At 45.2% G+C, this 23,692-nt stretch overlaps 1 protein-coding gene across 1 annotated transcript in view; it reads right to left on the reverse strand.

The window, feature by feature from the left end:
• LOC115166923 (ras GTPase-activating-like protein IQGAP1) overlaps nt 1-16,107 on the reverse strand; it is a 65,205-nt gene extending 49,098 nt beyond the window's left edge. The window contains exons 1-2 of the mRNA XM_029720855.1: nt 15,856-16,107; nt 13,579-13,681 (exon numbers count right to left, since the gene is read on the reverse strand). Of these exons, the coding sequence (XP_029576715.1) occupies nt 13,579-13,681; nt 15,856-15,901 (149 nt within the window). The 5' untranslated portion in view covers nt 15,902-16,107. The remainder of the gene's footprint in view (nt 1-13,578; nt 13,682-15,855) is intronic.
• Nucleotides 16,108-23,692: the final 7,585 nt, after the last annotated feature.

Consider the following 23,692-nt stretch of genomic DNA (forward strand, 5'->3'; position numbering starts at 1 on the left):
TATGTGTCGGGGGGCTAGGGTCAGTCTGTTACATCTGGAGTATTTCTCTTGTCTTATCCGGTGTCCTGTGTGAATTTAAATATGCTCTCTCTAATTCTCTCTTTCTTCTCTCTCGGAGGACCTGAGCCCTAGGACCATGCCTCAGGACTACCTGGCATGATGACTCCTTGCTGTCCCTAGTCCACCTGGCCGTGCTGCTGCTCCAGTTTCAACTGTTCTGCCTGCGGCTATGGAACCCTGACCTGTTCACCGGACATGCTTGCTGCATCCTCGACAACTACTATGATTATTATTATTTGGCCATGCTGGTCATTTATGAACATTTTAACATCTTGACCATGTTCTGTTATAATATCCACCCGGCACAGCCAGAAGAGGACTGGCCACCCCTCATAGCCTGGTTCCTCTCTAGGTTTCTTCCTAGGTTTTTGGCCTTTCTAGGGAGTTTTTCCTAGGGAGTTTTTCCTAGCCACCGTGCTTCTTTCACATGCATTGCTTGCTGTTTGGGGTTTTAGGCTGGGTTTCTGTACAGCACTTTGAGATATCAGCTGATATATGAAGCAGAGCAGCAGAACACGAGCAGGATGATGATCAGAGCAGCAGAACACAAGCAGGATGATAGCCACTGTGATCAGAGCAGCAGAACACAAGCAGGATGATAGCCACTATGATCAGAGCAGCAGAACACAAGCAGGATGATAGCCACTGATCAGAGCAGGCCGCCGGTGCCATTCCAATACTTCAAAAGTGCATCCTTTCTTCCCTTCTTGCTTTAATTAATGTCTCCCTTTGATCAGATCAGGCTGCAGGTTCAGTTCCAACACCTCGAAGATCCATCCTTCCTTCCATATGATTTGATCAGGCTGTGGACTTAGAATTATGCCACCCCTTGTCTCCTATCTTAATGAAATCACTGATCTGAATGGGTATGATTAGATAAGTGAAGGGAACAGTCCCCTACTCAACTCTGTTAGATGAGGTTTTCCTTCAAAAGGCCCATTCATTGAAAATGACAACTGCTGGCCTTCCGAAACACCAAAAGGAGGCCATGGAGTTGTTAGATATTGTAACAGGCCTTTCAGCGTGAGGGGAGGTAAACACTCACTACTATACAGACATTACACACTGATGTGACCAGTTCCTTTCTGCACAATGTCTAGTCTGTGTGGGCGTGTGTCCGTGTCCTTCGTGTGTGTGTGTGTGTGTGTGTGTGTGTGTGTGTGTGTGTGTGTGTGTGTGGACAGGTATGTTTATAGAGAGCTGAGATGGGAGGAAAAGTCAAATCCATGGTGCTCCTTATCTGGTTACAGAACAATGTTGTGGAGGTCTAGAAACATCTCTATTCACTCTCTCTCCATTCCTCCCAGCTGTCTGTCCTCTCTTCTTCCCCTCTTCCTCCCAGCTGTCTGTCCTCTCTCCTCCCCCTACCAGCTGTCTGTTCTCTCTCCTCCCCCTCTTCCTCCCAGCTGTCTGTCCTCTCTCCTCCCGCTCTTCCTCCCAGCTGTCTGTCCTCTCTCCTCCCGCTCTTCCTCCCAGCTGTCTGTCCTCTCTCCTCCCCCTCTTCCTCCCAGCTGTCTGTCCTCTCTCCTCCCCCTCTTCCTCCCAGCTGTCTGTTCTCTCTTCTCCCCCTCTTCCTCCCAGCTGTCTGTTCTCTCTCCTCCCCCTCTTCCTCCCAGCTGTCTGTCCTCTCTTCTCCCCCTCTCAGCTGTCTGTTCTCTCTTCTCCCCCTCTCAGCTGTCTGTTCTCTCTTCTCCCCCTCTTCCTCCCAGCTGTCTGTTCTCTCTTCTCCCCCTCTTCCTCCCAGCTGTCTGTTCTCTCTCCTCCCCCTCTTCCTCCCAGCTGTCTGTCCTCTCTTCTCCCCCTCTTCCTCCCAGCTGTCTGTCCTCTCTTCTCCCCCTCTTCCTCCCAGCTGTCTGTCCTCTCTCCTCCCCCTCTTCCTCCCAGCTGTCTGTCCTCTCTCCTCCCCCTCTTCCTCCCAGCTGTCTGTCCTCTCTTCTCCCCCTCTTCCTCCCAGCTGTCTGTTCTCTCTTCTCCCCCTCTTCCTCCCAGCTGTCTGTTCTCTCTGCTCCCCCTCTTCCTCCCAGCTGTCTGTTCTCTCTGCTCCCCCTCTTCCTCCCAGCTGTATGTCCTCTCTGCTCCCCCTCTTCCTCCCAGCTGTATGTCCTCTCTCCTCCCCCTCTTCCTCCCAGCTGTATGTCCTCTCTCCTCCCCCTCTTCCTCCCAGCTGTATGTCCTCTCTCCTCCCCCTCTTCCTCCCAGCTGTATGTCCTCTCTCCTCCCCCTCTTCCTCCCAGCTGTATGTCCTCTCTCCTCCCCCTCTTCCTCCCAGCTGTATGTCCTCTCTCCTCCCCCTCTTCCTCCCAGCTGTATGTCCTCTCTCCTCCCCCTCTTCCTCCCAGCTGTATGTCCTCTCTCCTCCCCCTCTTCCTCCCAGCTGTATGTCCTCTCTCCTCCCCCTCTTCCTCCCAGCTGTCTGTCCTCTCTCCTCCCCCTCTTCCTCCCAGCTGTCTGTTCTCTCCTCCCCCTCTTCCTCCCAGCTGTCTGTTCTCTCTCCTCCCCCTCTTCCTCCCAGCTGTCTGTTCTCTCTCCTCCCCCTCTTCCTCCCAGCTGTCTGTCCTCTCTCCTCCCCCTCTTCCTCCCAGCTGTCTGTCCTCTCTTCTCCCCCTCTTCCTCCCAGCTGGCTGTTCTCTCTTCTCCCCCTCTTCCTCCCAGCTGGCTGTTCTCTCTCCTCCCCCTCTTCCTCCCAGCTGGCTGTTCTCTCTCCTCCCCCTCTTCCTCCCAGCTGTCTGTCCTCTCTTCTCCCCCTCTTCCTCCCAGCTGTATGTCCTCTCTCCTCCCCCTCTTCCTCCCAGCTGTCTGTCCTCTCTTCTCCCCCTCTTCCTCCCAGCTGTATGTCCTCTCTCCTCCCCCTCTTCCTCCCAGCTGGCTGTTCTCTCTCCTCCCCCTCTTCCTCCCAGCTGGCTGTTCTCTCTCCTCCCCCTCTTCCTCCCAGCTGGCTGTTCTCTCTCCTCCCCCTCTTCCTCCCAGCTGGCTGTTCTCTCTCCTCCCCCTCTTCCTCCCAGCTGGCTGTTCTCTCTCTTTGTTTTTTGATGGGAAACGGGAGGAGAATATTATTCAATATTGTGCAAATCATTTTACAGTGAGTAACACAATCTCTTCCACTTGGATGGCCCCACACAGTGGGCCTTTATCACCAGGACCCTGTAGTAATTACACAGTGATTCACCAGAGAGCATGAGAGAGAGAAAGCGAGATGGAGAGAGAGAAAGCGAGATGGAGAGAGAGAAAGCGAGATGGAGAGAGCAACCGAGATGGAACGAGAGAGCGCAAAACGAAAGGGAAAGGGGGATACCTAGTCAGTTGTACAACTGAATGCATTCAACTGAAATGTGTCTTCTGCATTTAACCCAACCCCTCTGAATCAGAAATCAACATCCACGTCTTCGGGAACCGGGGAAGCGAGAGATGGAGAAAGAGCTGGAGATGGAAAGAGAGCGAGAGATGGAAAGAGAGCGAGCGAGAGCGAGGGGGAGCGGAAAAGAGGAAGCCAAATAGCCCATTACATGCCTTGCTGCAACACTGGAATCCTTCTGACCTGATGACCTGACTGACCTCCCCTTGTCACAAACTACCAGGAGGAACTGATTCTCTTCTCATCACGGGTGGGGGGGGGGGGGGGGGGGGTCATCTATTCTTGGATTTTCCAGCTGTTGGTTAGGATAGAGAGATGACACCTGACTGACACTCATGGACAATGGAGGCTAGTGACTGGGAAACACATTCAACAACACACATTAAGCCACACATTCAAACGCTTACAACTCTCTCACACACACACACACTCCAGATCAGAGCAGTTCAAAGGGACAAAGCAGTTCTTCTATTCAGTCAGTGTCTCGTCTGAAATCTGCCCTCCACCCAACCTGCCTGACTCACTCCAGACTACCCCATCACTCCAGACCCCCCCCCCATCACTCCAGACCCCCCCCCATCACTCCAGACCCCCCCCCATCACTCCAGACAACCCATCACTCCAGACCCCCCCCCCCCCCCATCACTCCAGACCCCCCCCCATCACTCCAGACCCCCCCCATCACTCCAGACCCCCCCCCATCACTCCAGACTACCCATCAATGCCAAGAGGAATACTACACACAGTTAGTCCTACTCACTTGTTACGTGTGTCAGTGTGTGTGTCTTTTCAGAACGGGGAGGGGGCCAGACCAGGCAAAGCTTGCTGATTAAGCAAGAGGAAGGACAGACCATTCACATCATGAAACCACAGCTCTCCATCACACACACTTTGCAGCAACATCTCTACCCCCCTCTCTCCCACACCTCCCTTCCTGGTCTTATCAACACGTCTTGTTCAAGCGCTGAGGTTTACCCCTGACTGATATCTAAACCGGAAAAGTCACTTCTAGTCTTTGGTTTCATTGACGGGCTGCGGGCGGGCAGCAGCTTTTCAATAGAGCTCTACGGACGGCTGTCTCTTTTCTCCTGCCCTCTGTCCCTTTCTCCCCCTCTCAGTTCCTCTCTCCCTCCATATCTCTCCCTTGGAGGCATATAATGTAGGGTGGACACTGTCAGAACCTGTCATCACGACAGTTAGGCTTTCACCGTTGTTGCCAAGCAACCAGTGACACCCACAGGTGACCAACAGAGGCGGCTCTCCTGCAAGGACAACTTTAAGGGCCAATCAAACAGGACAATATTACCAGGCCAAGTTTAAGGGCCATTGAAAAAGGACTACGTTGCAGCTTCTAATTTATGGGCCAATCGAAAATTACTGTTGTACCTTCAAATTTGACAATAAAAATGAAACTACATGTGGCCATTGTTTAATATTTGTGGTGGCTATATGTACAGACTGCCTTTACTGAACAATGATTAAGGAATTTACCTCAATTTGATTGTCAGAATAATAAAAAAAACTTTTTTTAAGAACAAATTCTTATTTTCAATAACGGCCTAGTTCCTGCCTTGTTCAGGGGCAGAATGACATATTACAGAAGGACAGATTTTTACCTTGTCAGCTCAGAGATTCGATCTTGCAACCTTTCGGTTACTAGTCCAACGCTCTAACCACCAGGCTACCTGCCACCCCATGATATATCACAACAGCAGTCACCTGAGGACATCATCATCATCATCATCATCATCATGGTATTTTAGTAGGATCCCCATTAGCTGTTGCAAAAGCAGCAGCTACTCTTCCTGGGGTCCACACAAAACACAAAACATGAAACAATACAGAACATTAATAGACAACAGCTCAAGGACAGAACTACATCAACTAAAAAATGAATTAAAAAAAAGGACCACCTAGCCTACATATCAACACACACAAACTATCTAGGTCAAACAGGGGAGGTGTTGTTCCATGAGGTGTTGCTTTATCTGGGGGTTTTAACAAACCAGGTTTGCTGTTCATTTGAGCAATATGAGATGGAAGGGAGTTCCATGCAATAATGGCTCTATATAATATTGTTTGTTTTCTTGAATTTGTTCTGGATTTGGGGACTGTGAAAAGACCCCACCAGACATGCCACCAGGGGTAAGTATGTGTGTGTCAGTGCTGTGTGTAAGTTGACTACGCAAACAATTTGGGATTTTCAACACATTAATGTTTCTTAAACAGAAGTGATGCAGTCAGTCTCTCCTCTACTCTTAGCCAAGAGAGACTGGCATGCATAGTATTTATATCAGCCCTCTGATTACAATGAAGAGCAAGACGTGCCGCTCTGTTCTGGGCCAGCTGCAGCTTAACTAGGTATTTCCTTGCAGCACTCGACCACACGACTGGACAATAATCAAGATAAGACAAAACTAGAGCCTGCAGGACTTTCTTTAAAACCATTGAATATATAAACATGCTAGTTTATAATCTAAGGTAAATTACAATCCAAATGTACAATGTACTCTGGCCATGTACTCCTATAATCTCCACCCGACACAGTCAGAAAGGACCGGCCACCCCTCAGAGCCTGGAAGCCATCTAGGTTTATTCCTAGCCACCATGCTTCTACATCGCTTGTTGTTTGGGGTTTTAGGCTGGGTTTCTGTATAGCACTTTGTGGCATCTGCTGATGCAAAAATGACTTTATAAATACATTTATTGATTATGTCATCATGATATCACAACAATCACCTGAGGAGATGTGTCATCATTATGTTATCAAAACAGTTTGATTTCATCAAGGTCCTAGATGTATTTTTCTACTTGCTCTCTGTTGTCTAGAACAGCCCAGCCATTACATCATCCTCTGCTCAGCTGCTCTGTTGTCTAGAACAGCCCAGCCATTACATCATCCTCTACTTGCTCTCTGTTGTCTAGAACAGCCCAGCCATTACATCATCCTCTACGCAGCTGCTCTGTTGTCTAGAACAGCCCAGCCATTACATCATCCTCTACGCAGCTGCTCTGTTGTCTAGAACAGCCCAGCCATTACATCATCCTCTACGCAGCTGCTCTGTTGTCTAGAACAGCCCAGCCATTACATCATCCTCTACACAGCTGCTCTGTTGTCTAGAACAGCCCAGCCATTACATCATCCTCTACACAGCTGCTCTGTTGTCTAGAACAGCCCAGCCATTACATCATCCTCTACGCAGCTGCTCTGTTGTCTAGAACAGCCCAGCCATTACATCATCCTCTACGCAGCTGCTCTGTTGTCTAGAACAGCCCAGCCATTACATCATCCTCTACGCAGCTGCTCTGTTGTCTAGAACAGCCCAGCCATTACATCATCCTCTACACAGCTGCTCTGTTGTCTAGAACAGCCCAGCCATTACATCATCCTCTACGCAGCTGCTCTGTTGTCTAGAACAGCCCAGCCATTACATCATCCTCTACGCAGCTGCTCTGTTGTCTAGAACAGCCCAGCCATTACATCATCCTCTACGCAGCTGCTCTGTTGTCTAGAACAGCCCAGCCATTACATCATCCTCTACGCAGCTGCTCTGTTGTCTAGAACAGCCCAGCCATTACATCATCCTCTACACAGCTGCTCTGTTGTCTAGAACAGCCCAGCCATTACATCATCCTCTACTCAGCTGCTCTGTCTAGAACAGCCCAGCCATTACATCATCCTCTACACAGCTGCTATACTCCAGTGAGCCTGGAAAAGACTGAAACAGGAAATGACTTGAAAATGGCCTCAGTAAAGGGGAACTTGGGTTGACTGAGCAGCACTGGGTCCTGTTCATTTGGGATAGTTCTGACTTAGAATGTGGACAACTTTAAATACCTAGGTGTCTGGCAAGACTGTAAACTCTCCTTCTAGACTCACATTAAGCATCTCCAATCCAAAGTTAAATCTAGTCGGCATCCTATTTTGCAACAAAGCCTCCTTCACTCATGCTGCCAAACATACCCTCGTAAAACTGACCATCCTTGACTTCGGCGATGTCATTTACAAAATTTCCTCCAATACTCTACTCAGCAAACTGGATGCAGTCTATCACAGTGCCATCCTTTGGCACCAAAGCCCCATATACCACCCACCACTGCGACCTGTATGCTCTAGTCAGCTGGCCCTCGCTACATATTCGTCACCAAACCCACTGGCTCCAGGTCATCTATAAGTCTTTGCTAGGTAAAGCTCTGCCTTATCTCAGCTCACTGGTCACCATAGCAACACCCACCCATAGCACGTGCTCCAGCATGTATATTTCACTGGTCATCCCCAAAGCCAATTCCCCCTTTGGCCGCCTTTCCTTCCAGTTCTCTGCTGCCAATGACTGGAATGAATTGCAAATTTTTTATTTTTTATTTTTTTATTTTTTTAAAATCACTGAAGTTGGAGACTTCTCCCTCACTAAATTCAAGCATCGGCTGTCAGAGCAGCTTACCGAGCGCTGCAGCTGTACACAGCCCATCTGTATATAGCCCATCCAACCAACTACCTACCTCATCCCCATATTTTGTATTTTGTTTGCTGCTCTTTTGCACACCGATATTTCTACTTGCACATCCTCATCTGCACATCTATCACTCCAGTGTTAATCTGCTAAATTGTAATTACTTCACCACTATGGCCAATTTATTGCCTTACCTCCTTACTTCATTTGCACACACTGTATATAGACTTTCTATTGTGTGTGAGAAAGTATTGGACATTAAGTACTGTAGACTTCCTTCATGGCAACAGCCAGAGACCTGGGATATTTACTACATTCACTACCTGCATGCAACTATGTTGTGTGTCTTGTTGATTGGTGGTTTAGTACAGCTAAGCTACTGTAGTTCATTCAAATATTCTCATTTGTTTCTCACATGGAAGGATGAAACAAATATACTGCACACAGAGAGAGAAGGGGAATATACTGCACACAGAGAGAGAAGGGGAATATACTGCACACAGAGAGAGAAGGGGAATATACTGCACACAGAGAGAGAAGGGGAATATACTGCACACAGAGAGAGAAGGGGAATATACTGTTCAGAGAGAGAAGGAGGAGAGGTAAATGGGAGGGAGAGCGATAAAATGACTGTACAACTAGAGAGAAGGGAAGGCGGTGTAAAGAGATGGAGGGAGGCATTGAGGGAAGGAATGAGGGCATACGAGCACATTTCTCATGTTGACGGCTGGGGATCCATAACGTGTTGCAACAACTATACTGTAGAACTAGAGAAGATTAGATGGAGAGACGGAGGGCTCTCAAGAAATACAGTAACTCAGTCAGAAATGTATGATTTAACACACATTCACTCTGCATGTCTTCTCTTCCTCTACTGCCACTAAACATCCCTCCATTCACCAATACTTCTCCACATAGCTCTGTCAAACACAGCAGGCTCTAACTACACCGTTAAATACTGTAGTTACAGGCCCTTTCACAGCAGACAGTGGATCTAAAATTAATCTGTTGGTTTACACTAACTCACTAAAACAATTTAAAATATATTCATGAGAGCATAACATGCAGCTTAGTGGTTAGCTGTATGTTCATTACATGTAAACACTGGCAGATGAAACAACATGCTGCTTAGTGGTTAGCTGTATGTTCATTACATGTAAACACTGGCAGATGAAACATAACATGCAGCTTAGTGGTTAGCTGTATGTTCATTATATGTAAACACTGGCAGATGAAACAACATGCTGCTTAGTGGTTAGCTGTATGTTCATTACATGTAAACACTGGCAGATGAAACAACATGCAGCTTAGTGGTTAGCTGCATGTTCATTACATGTAAACACTGGCAGATGAAAGCCAAATAGCAGTAGACAATACAATAGTATGTATTGATGTTCTTGTACATGCCTGCAAGACGGTGCATTTAACCCTCTAAAATCCATAGGGTATCAAAGACCGCTGTACATTGGACTCAGCAGGAGGGCAGTACACAACACACAGATGGGACCTAGCCCCAGCAGAGTTATGGGAAGACATGGATGGTTGGCTGGAGCTGTGTGTGTGTGTGTGTGTGTGTCCCCTGCCCTCGCTCCGCTCTAAAAAGACCCGTTTTGTGTACGAGCACCAGGCACCAATTCTTCACCACTGAGGGGAGGGCAAATACCACAAATAGTAGCGGCTTGAGAGAAATAACACAGAAATAAGGTGGTAAATAAAGTGTGGTTGTGGAGTGATTATACTGTAGTGAAGGGAGGAGGATTTAGACCACTACATGGTTTTAAGGAATGGTCTCTCAGCTGTACTAAGGAATGGTCTCTCTCTCAGTTGTACAGCTCTCTGGTTCAGCGTTGGTCTGTGCTGCTAGGTCAGGTATATACAGGGTAGATCTCCCAGTAGACTCATGTATCATCTATCCATACCTCTCCTTAAATGTTAGAGGTAGGCCCCTCCTCCACTATTACTGCTGATACATGCAGAGGGTGCATGGGTAGGCTAAAAACACACGCACACAAAAAGGGGAAGGGAAACTGGTCCTTATCTTACACATTCTAACAGTCACAAGTACACAACAAAAATGATGAAAGTGTTAGGCTGTCAGTTCACAGGGCCAGCTTGCAGGCTTAAGATGACAGAGGGAAGTTCTTCAATTCAGGGTTAGGAGCTGGTTTACCAAGGTTGTGTTCATTAGGCCACAACAGAAACATTTTTAAACAGAAAACTAAAATGATCGTTTCTTATTGGACAAGTCCATGTTGATCCCGCCCTGTTTCAATACGTTTTCTTCCATTTGGTGCCTAGTGAACACAACCCAATCGCGCTTTGTGCATTTGGATTACTGGACTAAACGCGCAAACAAAAAGGAGGTATTTGGACATAAAGATGAACTTTATCGAACATTTGTCTAACATGGAGACCTGGGAGTGCCATCAGATGAATATCAAAGGTAAGTGATTAATTTTAATGCTATTTCTGACTTTTGTGACACCTCTCCTTGGTTGGAAAATGGCTGTATGGTTTTTGTGGCTAGGCGCTGATCTAACATAATCGCATGGTGTGCTTTAGCCGTAAAGCCTTTTTGAAATCAGACACAGTGGCTGGATTAACAAGAAGTTTATCTTTAAAATGGTTTATAATACTTGTATGTTTGAAGAATTTTAATTATGAGATTTCTGTTGTTTGAATTTGGCCCCCTGCAATTTCACTGGCTGTTGGCGAGGTGGGACGCTCACGTCCCGAACAATCCCAGAGAGATTAAACAAGTCCCCTTTTCAATTAGCTTTGTTTTTGTTCAATGTAGTTTAGTCGTGCTACTGTAGCATGTGTACAGTTGAACTGGAAGTATCTATTTGTCATGTCTATACAGACTAACATAACTAATGATATGGTATTCTGGTCACAGGTTGCCTAGTGGTCAGAGCATTGGTTACCAGCGTTAGGACAGTAACCCAAAAGGTTGTTTGTTTGAATCCCCGAGCCAGCAAGGCCGTTCTGCCCTTGAACAAGGCAGTTAACCACCAACAACCGCCCCCTGGGCGCCGATGACGTGGATGTGGATTAAGGCATCCCGCCACACCTCTCTGATTCAGAGGGGTTAAATGAGGAAGACATTACTGTTAGACATCAGCCTTCTTCTCTTTATATCCAAGGGGAATCCTCTTACAGAGCGTCTTCACCACTTCACCCTAGAAGCTGACTGCTAACTACCCTCTCCAGATGTAGTATCAGATTGAATTGGAGGCAGAGAAAGCTCAGCCAGCCCCTCATGTAAACCAATAAATAACATGCAGGAAAGTCCATTCCCACAGAGAGAGAAAGGGAGAGAATAAGACGACAGAAGTTGAAGAGGAAAAAACAGGTTGACATGGTTGTTGTGTCATAAAGAGAAGAACAAACAGTAGTGCTGTACTCCTGAATCAAAGTCCTGAACAACTCTCCAAAAAACCTGCAACCGTAGACCTATTTCACACAGTACGTCTACATCTATTGGTCAGTTGTCAATGGCCACCTAGGAAATTCCTCAAATAGTCAAATATCTCCTCTGATACCATCATAATCTACAGGCAGAACTGACAGCTATAGAACTAAACACTGCAATGCATGGAAATGACTGGTACCGATAACACAAAGTCCTTATTTGCATATGAGAGAGACAGGAGTGAGAGCGAGACAGAGAGAGTAATTACTCACATGTCCACATACAGTGTGTGCATATCTGTGTACCTGTGTGAGAAGCATCCCATCATACATCACATTCCATGAGCATAAGCTCCAAGCATTCCATGCCTCCAGGCTGAGGTGTTTACAAGCTAATAGTTCTCACCTGGTTGCCTGTCTGCCACTCTCGTACACCTGACACTCACTTTCTCGCTCTCTCTGAGTGTCCCAAATGGCACCATGTTCCCTACATTAGTGCACTACTTTTGACCAGAGCCCTACATAGTGCACTACTTTGACCAGAGCCAGCCTGACACTGTACAACAACAGGCACCTGACTATCAGGAGCTGGATGTATCAATATATATAAACAGAGTAAGTGCAGTCTCTGTCCTGGGAATCAACGCAGGACTTTCTGCACTTCACAGAACATCACAATTCACAGTCACTTAGCAGCGGTGTAATTTCTAACCAATCGCTACAACAAACTATAGTCTTGGTTGAGGAAGGGTGACACCACTTTAATTCTCAGGCAGGGTGACGTCACCGCACAACGCTCATTCTGGTGCTAGGCTAACCAGCTAGCGATACCTCATCTGCTAAAGATACTGTAGGGACGGAACTGCATGAGAACCACAGACAACTTCAGAGGTGTTTGGAAAACGCTGTATGTAGACTTAACATAGGGCCAATGCTAACCATGACAAGGCTCTTCTCACCTCTTCAGCAATATATTTGTCAAGCCATGTTTAGAGAACTACTAGACAGTGGTAAAACACAGGAGAGGAGGAAGATAAGACCATCATACCACTGCCGTTTTATCTTCACAACATACAGTCAAACAAACACTCACAGCGGAACCCGTTGCCATGACGGCCAGGGGTTTCTGTGGCAACAGCGGAAGATACTAAACTCAACAGGGAGTTAGTCACTTCCTGTCTTGTTCACTCCTTCCTCTTCTGAGTGTGAGTCCACTGGGGGACCTAGGGGATGGGTATGTGTGTGTGTGTGTGCGCGTCAGTGCCCTCTCAACCTTGGCCACTAGCGACTTTAGGCATCATTAACCTGTAGGCCTGATCACCACAACAGACAAAACACACTTATTTTCAATACTTCTACGATATCCAACACTTCAAACATCACATGACAGTGAGCAGGTATTAATGAATGAGTACCGCATGTTAGTTCTGGCACCGCATGTTATACAGGGAGAAAGTAAACAGCACATCCAATGCGGAAACTGCAGCATTGCAAGCAGGTTTCAACACACATACAAAAACCTCAACCTCAAGAGGGGTTGCTAATACACATAGCAGAGTGATAATGACCACCAAATAAGACAGTCCAAAAATGATTTAGATAACTAGGGAGCACTATGACTGAAATGGACATAAAAACATGTCTAACCTTACAGAAGTTAACCTTTCATAAAATACTGACATCTGTACTACCAGGTCAGCATAACAGGTATTCAGGTGCTTCATATGGTGGAACGGAACAAGGGTATTCACACACTTTTACCCTGCATGACCGTTCATTAAACCTTGTTTTAATCTACAACACTATTAAGCTTTTCTATTCAAGATCACATTGCCAACCATTGTTGATCTCAGCAGTATGTGAGAATTCCAACCTTCTGTTCCTCAACAAAAGAATAACAAGGCAATTAAAGTCTGAACAGGGAAGTCCGATAGAGACTAGTTCACCCACATGTTATGACACTGATGTAAAGCCCATGCCAGCAATTACAACAAACACCATTGCAATAGCTGAGATGCAACAGTGGAGCTAGAATACGAAACAGGGCCCCTGTTTCCTTATGGGGCCCCAGACTCCCTAAGAACACTTCTGTATTCTCTCACTTTGGAAGTGTGGATCAACGGCAGACTATTTGCATTCTCTGTCCTTCACGGACTGTGGTGAGATCCATTTCCCTTCCTACTGCGGGTTCAAGTCTCCCCAGGTACATATCCGGCAGAATTTGTATTCGTCTGCTTTTATTCATTTTTATACCAGCCAAAAGAAAAGGCAATTACCAACTAATGAAAAACACACTCTTACCGTTTAGCCTCCTCGAGATGACAGAGGTACTCGTAGGCCATGTTCTGCTGCCTCCTCTCGTCCATCTCCTCTGCTGTGAGGCACTCCACACCATCCAGAACGGCTGGAAAACAACACTCACTAGGTGAATACTAGCTCGCTCATAACAGCATAGCTGTACAAGAAACTCAATGTACAAACATACACAGTACACACACTGAGTTGAGTCTAGCTCACTCAGATTTATAGTAAACACACACAAACACAGATTAGCAGACACACAAACAAACACGTAGGGAAGATCAACTAAATAAAATGCAAGAACCTTCAAATGAACAGTGAGACAGAGACTTCTCTCATTCTGCATGTAGGAGGGGTAGAGACTGTCCCATCCATCCTGAATATCACAACTGACATAGTTGTGTTGGCCGCCATCATAAGCACAAAGATGTAAACATTCTAAAGAAATCATGTGTTCATTCATTGACAGGCTGATTCAGCTCAGCTGTCATGTTGAACGGTCCTCAGTGCTTGGCTACTCCATCCCCTCCCAGGATGGTTAGAACTTGGCCTCACCGCCAGCTCCACATAATGACATGATTCAAGGGTTACTGATCAGGGAGGCCAACTTAGCTTTACTCACTCACTACACAGTAGGTAAACGTAGGCTAGGTAAACGTAGGCTAGGTAAACGTAGGCTAGGTAAACGTAGGCTAGGTAAACGTAGGCTAGGTAAACGTAGGCTAGGTAAACGTAGGCTAGCTTATGCAAACTTTGTTTAAACATCTCCAGCGTTTGTTTGACATTTTTTTATTTCTGTGGAAAATGTCTTTATCACTTCAAGTGATCCAGCAAATACACCAAATGAAACGCCTGGGCGTTTTTTCAAAGAACTCGGAAGAGACAGTAATAAATCGAACCTATTCTGCAGGTAAACAAAGCTCGTAGCTCACAGTTCTGTGGTCTAGGCTAGGGCCAAGCCCGCTGGTTCCCAACCTTTTTCGGTTACTCTACCACCAACTGATTTCTCTCTGCCACGAGAACCCCTGAAGTACCCCCTCGGGTGCATTTTACCAGTAGACCTATGGTCTCATGAGTCTACTCAAGTACCCCCTGTGGATAGGCCAAGTACCAGCAGGGGTCTAAGTACCCCTGGTTGGGATCCACTGGCCTAGGCTACAGAGACCTGCCTGGTAATGTTGCTGAAAGTATATTTTTACAGCTGGGAGGGAGAGAAAATAAAGTGAGCACGAGCGCTCGCATGACAAGAGCTAATTGTTTCAGTCTCCTTCTGGTGATGTCTAGGCCTTCTGAATAACAAGCATATCAATTATAACCTAGGCTGTGTGACCATTAGAGAATGGAAAAGTCTAAAAATGGCCACTTATAAAATCCTGGAAATTGTTCTACTGACTATGATTAAAATTATTATTATTGAGCGGCCTTAAATCTCACTTATTAGCCTAGTAAATTTGTCAAACTTGGTAATTTACATTGGCAGTAATCTTGAAAGCATTTGACAAGCCAGCAAGTTCAGTGGTCTGGTTCCCACTTAGGCCAAGACTACTGATTGCCTCAGGAAAGTCTAGTTCACTAATAACAAATTACATTTGTAAAGCACTTCTCATTACAGAATCATTTCAAAGTGCATAAAATCACAAATATAAACCAATACAAAAATTCTATAATTATTTTCTAAAATATATTTGAAAAAGACAATATGTGAATGTAAATGTTTTTATTAAGATCAATGGCTACTAGTTTACATATCAATAGACTATAGCAGGCCATCAATAGATTCCGATGAATCGACCAGGTAAACCACAGATTCCCTATAAGAACACAGTGTAGCGCCTTATCCTTTACTGTGAAAAATGCAAACATGTCAAAATTCAATGAGTTGGTGCTATACGGGATCCTAGCAGACGTCCCTACCTTAAAAACTGAACCCCTACCTTCACCCTTGACTAAACCTAACCGTTTGAAAGTCTATTACTTCAATGACGTCCCAAGGATCCCGGATTGCATTGACCAAATTCAATGCAGGCTCATTTAATTCGATGTAGCCACGTAAAATTGCAATATTGTAGCCGATGTAGATGAAAACGCGGAAGTCAGAGCCTACCTACCACGCTGTCAAAAGCCAAACCAAAGTTAAATATATGAATATAGATAGAAAAAAACCGCCTGTGAAAATGTATGTATTGATTAAAACAATTAACTAAATTGTTAAACTTTTGTAAACGGAGGTAAAATATGATCAAGGTGAGCGAGCAGGAAAAGTTTTTAGATACTCACACCCATATCTCGGCCGAAGCCCGTCTGCCTCGTCTGAGGTTGACATATTCTCAGAATAAGTGTTATAATCCTCACTCCCCGGGTTGACGAGGTCAAGTTATAGTAGTTGAGATGATAGCCTACAGTTCCGTCCAGTTCTCTTTGCGGGCTATATAATTGAAAAAGTCGGGAAGGCGCTCTCGGCCCCCTTGTTGCTCCACTGTACGGTTTGAGTCGAGAGCTGAGACTTTTTTTCTTCTTCAAACCTAACTGATGTCACTGGGGAGTGTTCCTTCCTAAATCCTAAAGTATGCGTTCGAGGAAACACCCATCAGCAGCCACTCGGCGAAACTGCAGGCGCAGCGCCCTCTGCTGCCTACTACAGGCACTGAAATAACCTTCCTAATGGCACGCCACGCTACGATGAAATTGACCCGACACTGATTAAACTCAACAACAAAAAAGAAACGTCCCCTTTTCAGGACCCTGTCTTTCAAAGATAATTTGTAAAAATCCAAATGATTTCACAGATGTTCATTCTAAAGGGTTTAAACACTGTTTCCCATGCTTGTTCAATGAACCATAAACAATTAATGAACATGCACCTGTGGAACGTCATTAAGACACTAACAGCTTACAGACGGTAGGCAATTAAGGTCACAGTTATGAAAACTTAGGACACTAAAGAGGCCTTTCTACTGACTCTGAAAAACACCAAAAGAAAGATGCCCAGGGTCCCTGCCCATCTGCGTGAACGTGCCTTAGGCATGCTGCAAGGAGGCATGAGGACTGCAGATGTGGCCAGGGCAATAAATAGCAATGTCCGTACTGTGAGACGCCTAAGACAACGCTCCAGGGACACAGGACGGACAACAGATCGTCCTCGCAGTGGCAGACCGTGTGTAACAACACCTGCACAGGATCGGTACATCCGAACATCACACCTGCAGACAGGTACAGGATGGCAACAACAACTGCCCGAGTTACACCAGGAACGCACAATCCCTCCATCAGTGCTCAGACTGTCCACAATAGGCTGAGAGAGACTGGACTGAGGGCTTGTAGGCCTGTTGTAAGGCAGGTCCTCACCAGACATCACCGGCAACAACATTGCCTATGGGCACAAACCCACCGTCGCTGGACCAGACAGGACTGGCAAAAAGTGCTCTTCACTGACGAGTCGCGGTTTTGTCTCACCAGGGGTGATGGTCGGATTCGCGTTTATCATCGAAGGAATGAGAGTTACACCGAGGCCTGTACTCTGGAGCAGGATCGATTTGGAGGTGGAGGGTCAGTCATGGTCTGGGGCAGTGTGTCACAGCATCATCGGACTGAGCTTGTTGTCATTGAAGGCAATCTCAATGCTGTGCGTTACAGGGAAGACATCCTCCTCCCTCATGTGGTACCCTTCCTGCAGGCTCATACTGACATGACCCTCCAGCATGACAATGCCACCAGCCATACTGCTCGTTCTGTGCGTGAGTTCCTGCAAGACAGGAATGTCAGTGTTCTGCCATGGCCAGTGAAGAGCCCGGATCTCAATCCCATTGAGCACGTCTGGGACCTGTTGGATCGGAGGGCTAGGGCCATTCCCCCAAGAAATGTCTGGGAACTTGCAGGTGCCTTGGTGGAAGAGTGGGGTAACATCTCACAACAAGAACTGGCCAATCTGGTGCAGTCCATGAGGAGGAGATGCACTGCAGTACTTAATGCAGGTAGTGGCCACACCAGATACTGACTGTTACTTTTGATTTTGACCTCCCCTTTGTTCAGGGACACATTATTCAATTTCTGTTAGTCACACGTCTGTGGAACTTGTTCAGTTTATGTCTCAGTTGTTGAATCTTGTTATGTTCATACAAATATTTACACATGTTAAGTTTGCTGAAAATAAACGCAGTTGACAGTGAGAGGACATTTCTTTTTTTGCTGAGTTTAGAAGGTGAGCGTTTCTTCTGACCGTTCAGTTCTGTGACCCACCTATACTTCTTCACTTTTCTAGTGACCCAGATCCAAGTAAACAAAACCAATATTTCTAGCCAGTACTCCGACGTAAGCTTAGACTCAAACGGTATCAGCCACAGCCTATTTGTCTCTACCCTACATTTGGTAAATGCTGTTCTAAGACTACTGAGTTTTCTACTTGACATTATTCCCTGGGAATACAGTTGAGCAATATGTCTCTACAATGAAAACAAGCAACGAGCTGCAACACAGTTCAAAGGTGGTTATCTACTGCAGAATAGATAAGAGGTCGTTGTTAGATACAGTTGAAGTCGGAAGTTTACATACACCTTAGCCAAATACATTTAAACTCAGTTTTTCACAATTCCTGACATTTAATCCTAGTAAAAATTCCCTGTCTTAGGTCAGTTAGGATCACCACTTCATTTTAAGAATGTGAAATGTCAGAATAATAGTAGAGAGAATGATTTATTTCAGCTTTTATTTCTGTCATCAAATTCCCAGTGGGTCAGAAGTTTACATACACTCAATTAGTATTTGGTAGCATTGCCTTTAAATTGATTAACTTGGGTCAAACGTTTCAGGAAGACTTCCACAAGCTTCCCACAATAAGTTGGGTGAATTTTGTCCCACTCCTCCTGACAGAGCTGGTGTAACTGAGTCAGGTTTGTAGGCCTCCTTCCTCGCACATGCTTTTTCAGTTCTGCCCACACATTTTCTATAGGCTTGAGATCAGGGCTTTGTGATGGCCACTCCAATACCTTGACTTTGTTGTCCTTAAGCCATTTTGCCACAACTTTGGAAGTATGCTTGGGGTGATTGTCTATTTGGAAGACCCATTTGAGACCAAGCTTTAACTTCCTGACTGATGTCTTGAGATGTTGCTTCAATATATCCACATAATTTTCCTTCCTCATGATGCCAACTATTTTGTGAAGTGCACCAGTCCCTCCTGCAGCAAAGCACCCCCACAACATGATGCTGCCACCCCCGTGCTTCATGGTTGGGATGGTGTTCTTCAGCTTGCAAGCGTCCCCCTTTTTCCTCCAAACATAACAATGAATTATGGCCAAATAGTTATATTTTTGTTTCATCAAACCAGAGGAGATTTCTCCAAAAACTATGATCTTTGTCCCCATGCGCAGTTGCAAAACATAGTCTGGCTTTTTTATGGTGGTTTTGGAGCAGTGGCTTCTTCCTTGCTGAGTGGCCTTTCAGGTTATCTCAATATAGGGCTCGTTCTACTGTGGATATAGATACTTTTGTATCTGTTTCCTCCAGCATCATCACAAGGTCCTTTGCTGTTGTTCTGGGATTGATTTGCACTTTTCGCACCAAAGTACGTTCATCTCTAGGCGACAGAGCACGTCTCTTTCCTAAGCGGTATGACGGCTGCGTGGTCCCATGGTGTTTATACTTGCGTACTATTGTTTGTACAGATGAACGTGTTACCTTCAGGCATTTGGAAATTGCTCCCAAGGATGAACCAGACTTGTGGAGGTCTACAATTTTTCTGATGTCTTGGCTGATTTCTTGAGATTTTTTTACCATGATGTCAAGCAAAGAGGCACAGAGTTTGAAGGTAGGCCTTGAAATACATCCACAGGTACACCTCCAATTGACTCAAATGATGGAAATTATCCTATCAGAAGCTTCTAAAGCCATGACATCATTTTCTGGAATTTTCCAAGCTGTTTAAAAGGCACAGTCAACTTAGTGTATGTAAACTTCTGACCCACTGGAATTGTGATACGGTGAATTATAAGTGAAATAATCAGTATGACAACAATTGTTGGAAAAATTAATTGTGACCTGCACAAAGTAGATGCTCTAACCGACTTCCAAAACTATAGTTTGTTAACAAGAAATTTGTGGAGTGGTTGAAAAATGAGTTTTAATGACTCCAACCTAAGTGTATGTAAACTTCCGACTTCAACTGTAGATAAAGACACAGGAACAACACCATTAAGTTCACTGGAGTACTCTTAAGAATTTGCAAACCATTTCCATAATGTGTCCAGAGAGACTCTGGGTGAGCCAGTTACAGCCACTAACACACTGATGAAGGCTCAGGCAGGTTATATTCATGTGAGTACTGGACATTGTGCTGAGGTGTATCATATCACACACCTTTAAGCCAGGGAATCAATAGGAGATGACTGGACTAGAACAGATGAGTGTTTCTCTATAATGCTCCAGTGGATGTGTGTGTGTGTAATCGCTCTGTATTATGTCCTGTATTATGTGTTATGTATGGTAAGTGGTTTTATGCAACTATTTATGATGTAAATTCTGCACTCCTCTTTGTGTAAACTGTGAGCAATAATTTATAAAGTTATAGTCAAAGAGGAATGGAGCTTTTATATTAACTTCAGTTTTAGAACATTTTCCTTCTCTATTTGTAACGACTGCCATGAGAGAGAGTGGACCAAAACGCAGCGGAGTTAGTGTTCATCATATTTAATTCTTAAACGGAACACTATACAAAACAAGAAACTGACAGCCAAACAGTCCTGTCAGGTGAAACACAATGACAGAAACAATTACCCACAAAACCCCAACGGAAAAACATGTACTTATGTGTGACTCCCAATCAACAACAACGAACTTCAGCTGTGCCTGATTGGGAGCCACACACACACACGGCCCAAAACAAAGAAATACAAAAACATAGAAACAGAACATAGAACGCCCACCCAATGTAACACCCTGGCCTAACCAAAATAAAGAACAAAAAAACCCTCTCTATGGCCAGGGCGTTACATTATTTCACTGTATATTAGGTTTGTGAAGGAAAAATGAGACACGGGGTTGTTTTATAGTGGATATCAGTGATTAGATATTTTAATTGTGTTGAAATCACAATTGATCGCCAACTCAGTTAAAATCACAGTTGAAATTCTATTGCGGGTTTGTAATGGTCTCATTCAACGAGAGAAATGGCCCCTACAAGGAACATTTTATTTAATAGCCTACAGTCGCCTTACGCGGTTTAATTGGTATATATTGAGGTGGGACTTGCAACGGAGTGAAAAACAACTTCATAATCTACAATTATAAATAGAGGGGTTTTAAATCTGATAATGGACAAAATAAGAAGCTATGGGATGCAAGTGTAACGTGTGGGATTTGAACCCACCAGTTCAAATAACACAATTAAGAGTCATCCTTCAAACCATTCAAGATGCATTGAAGACTGGAGTTCCTCGCTATGGGTCTTGCAACCCAGCTAAATTACCTTACAGGCGGGGCTACTCGCTAGTATAAATGCAGAGGTCCGGCAGTCCGTTGCACATTTACTCACTCTGAACTGCCGACCCTCCACTTCGATCCCCTGCGCTCTCTTATGGCCGCCACGACTGCACAGCATTTACCACGCACCGCATCGGAACCATGGATAGCTCAGGAGTGCTGCTCCGACTGCTGTGCATCGGCCTGGTGTGGTTATGTGCCGAGGACAGGCGTCACATGAAGTTTCCGCAGAGGACTTTGGCGGGCAGAACTCTGCCGCGGCCGCAGAGAAAGAACTTGTAAGTTCATATAGGGAATCACTTTTGTTGTTTCAGGCTACCCTAGCATGTTGGTCCTGTTCTATATATTCATGCACTACAGGTTCTACATTTAATATCTAAATCTTAGTCAATATAATTCGAAATATAAATGCAATCTAAATGTTTGCTCACGATTGGATTATGGGCAACATAACCTTATTCAGCAGTTTGTCCTGATAAAGGCGTCCTTGAGAATCCGATGTATCCATCAGTTTTATCCATGGTTGAACACAGGGATGGAGCGAAAGATTTTGTCCACTGGCCAGCCGGGCTAGTAAAGCAACATTTATACTAGCCTGCCTGAAAAGTACCGGCCTCGCTCTAGCTGGCTATCTTCATGTCCTTCCCTGGTCGAACCCCTGGAACATGCCCCTAAATGTCAAATGAATGACACCTGAAGAGATAAAGTTCCACTAGAAGATCTTCTGGAAACAAAAATATAGCCTCTATAACACTGACATTTTCATTAGGTAGTACATAAACTCATGGGGAAATTGCACTCATATAGGAGTATAGATTTTAACCCCCCCCCCTTCAGAAAAGCAATGAGAAATTCCATTGACCCTGTTTCCTTCACTCCGTGTCACAGGTGGGTGCGATGGAGGCTCTTCTAGTGAAGATGCAGAGCCATCTGCCTACCAATGAGAAGAGAGGCATGATCCCTCCTGTGAGTCCTAATATGTTCCTGTTTTAAACTAATAACTTTTACCAATGCTATTTCTGACCAAATGGAGGCTATGACTGCATTTCAAATCATCAGTACTTTTCAAGGATCAAAGGGGTGTTATAAACTGGGTGGTTCGAGCTCTGAATGCTGATTGGCTGAAAGCTGTCGTATATCAGACCATTGGTCTGACAAAACATTTATTTGTACTGCTCTAATTAAGTTGGTAACCAGTTTATAATAGCAATAAGGCAACTCCCGGGTTTGTGATATATGGCCAATATGCCACAGCTAAGGGCTGTGTCCAGGCACTCCGTGTTGCGTCGTGCACAAGAATAGCCCTTAGCCATGGTATACTGGCCATATACCACACCCCCTCGGGACTTATTGCTGAAATATATTATAGGAGTTTATTTATTTGGAACAAAATGTGGATGCCTGTTATTAAAGGGGAAGTTTAGGATTTAACAACTTAATGTTAGATAGTTCCTCACCCTGAAAGTAGTCCATGGTTTGGTTTTCTTTAAATATTCCCTATTTCAGCAAACTTTAGCCACCACAAGCTAACAATCAATAATAGTGGCATGTGAGCTGTTTTTTTTTGTAATGGCCAAATCACCTGAAATCAACTCAAATCAACTCCATATTTTATTTGATGTTATAGGCATTTGGCTTTTTTTTGTAAAATCCTGAACGTCCCATTTAAGCCCCCCATGTTTCTCCCACTGTATTACAGTCTGTGCACCATTTCAATGCAGTTCAATTGAAAGTTTTTGTAAAACCAATTAACGAGTATAAGTTGTCAGTATAATTAAATGCAAGCGGAGAAATGCCAACAGCCTTTGATTTGAGTGCAATTATACAGCCTATTCAAGATAGCGTCCCTAAGTCTAATTAACTGAAAGGAGGAAGAGTCTAAAGAACCAGCAAACACCGCTTCATTCATACAGCAAACAAATTAGAACTTTCATTACCATCGCTGACTAATTCTTTCTCTCCTAATTAAATGTGGTTTTTTTTAGTTAAGGACTGTGTTTTGCGATAAAGCTACTTTGTGTTTTCTCTCTATATCTCTTTCTCTCTCTCCTTCTCTTTATCTGTCTCCCCCTCACTCTCTCTTTGTCTCTCAGTGTGGTATGGGCAACCTGTGTGCCTGTCACGACTTCCGCCGAAATTGGTGCCTCTCCTTGTTCGGGCGGCGTTCGGCGGTCGACGTCACTGGCTTTCTAGTCGCCACCGATCTACGTTTCTTTGTCCATTTGTTTTGTCTTGATTGTGCACACCTGGTTGCCATTACGTTATAATTTATTCCCTATTTAACCCTCTGGTTCCCACAGCGGGGGAACGGTTGTTCCATCTTCGACAGGGGATGAGGAGCGCACAGTACTTTGCACTGGACTTCAGGACCCTGGCAGCCAGCGCGGGATGGAATGAAAGGTATCTGATCAACCATTACCGGTGCAGTCTACGTGAGGACGTTTGTCGGGAGCTGGCATGCAGGGACACCACCCTTACCCTCGACCAGCTGGTGGATTTATCCATCCGGCTGGATAACCTATTGGCCACCCATGGACGTCCGGATCGGGGCCTGTCCATTCCACCCCCCAGCACCTCCGACCCTACACCTATGGAGCTCGGAGGTGCTGCTCTGAGGGTGACCGGAGGGGGGGCCGTTTTC

Source organism: Salmo trutta, chromosome 29, assembly GCF_901001165.1.
Source record: "Salmo trutta chromosome 29, fSalTru1.1, whole genome shotgun sequence".
Lineage (NCBI taxonomy): Eukaryota > Metazoa > Chordata > Actinopteri > Salmoniformes > Salmonidae > Salmo > Salmo trutta.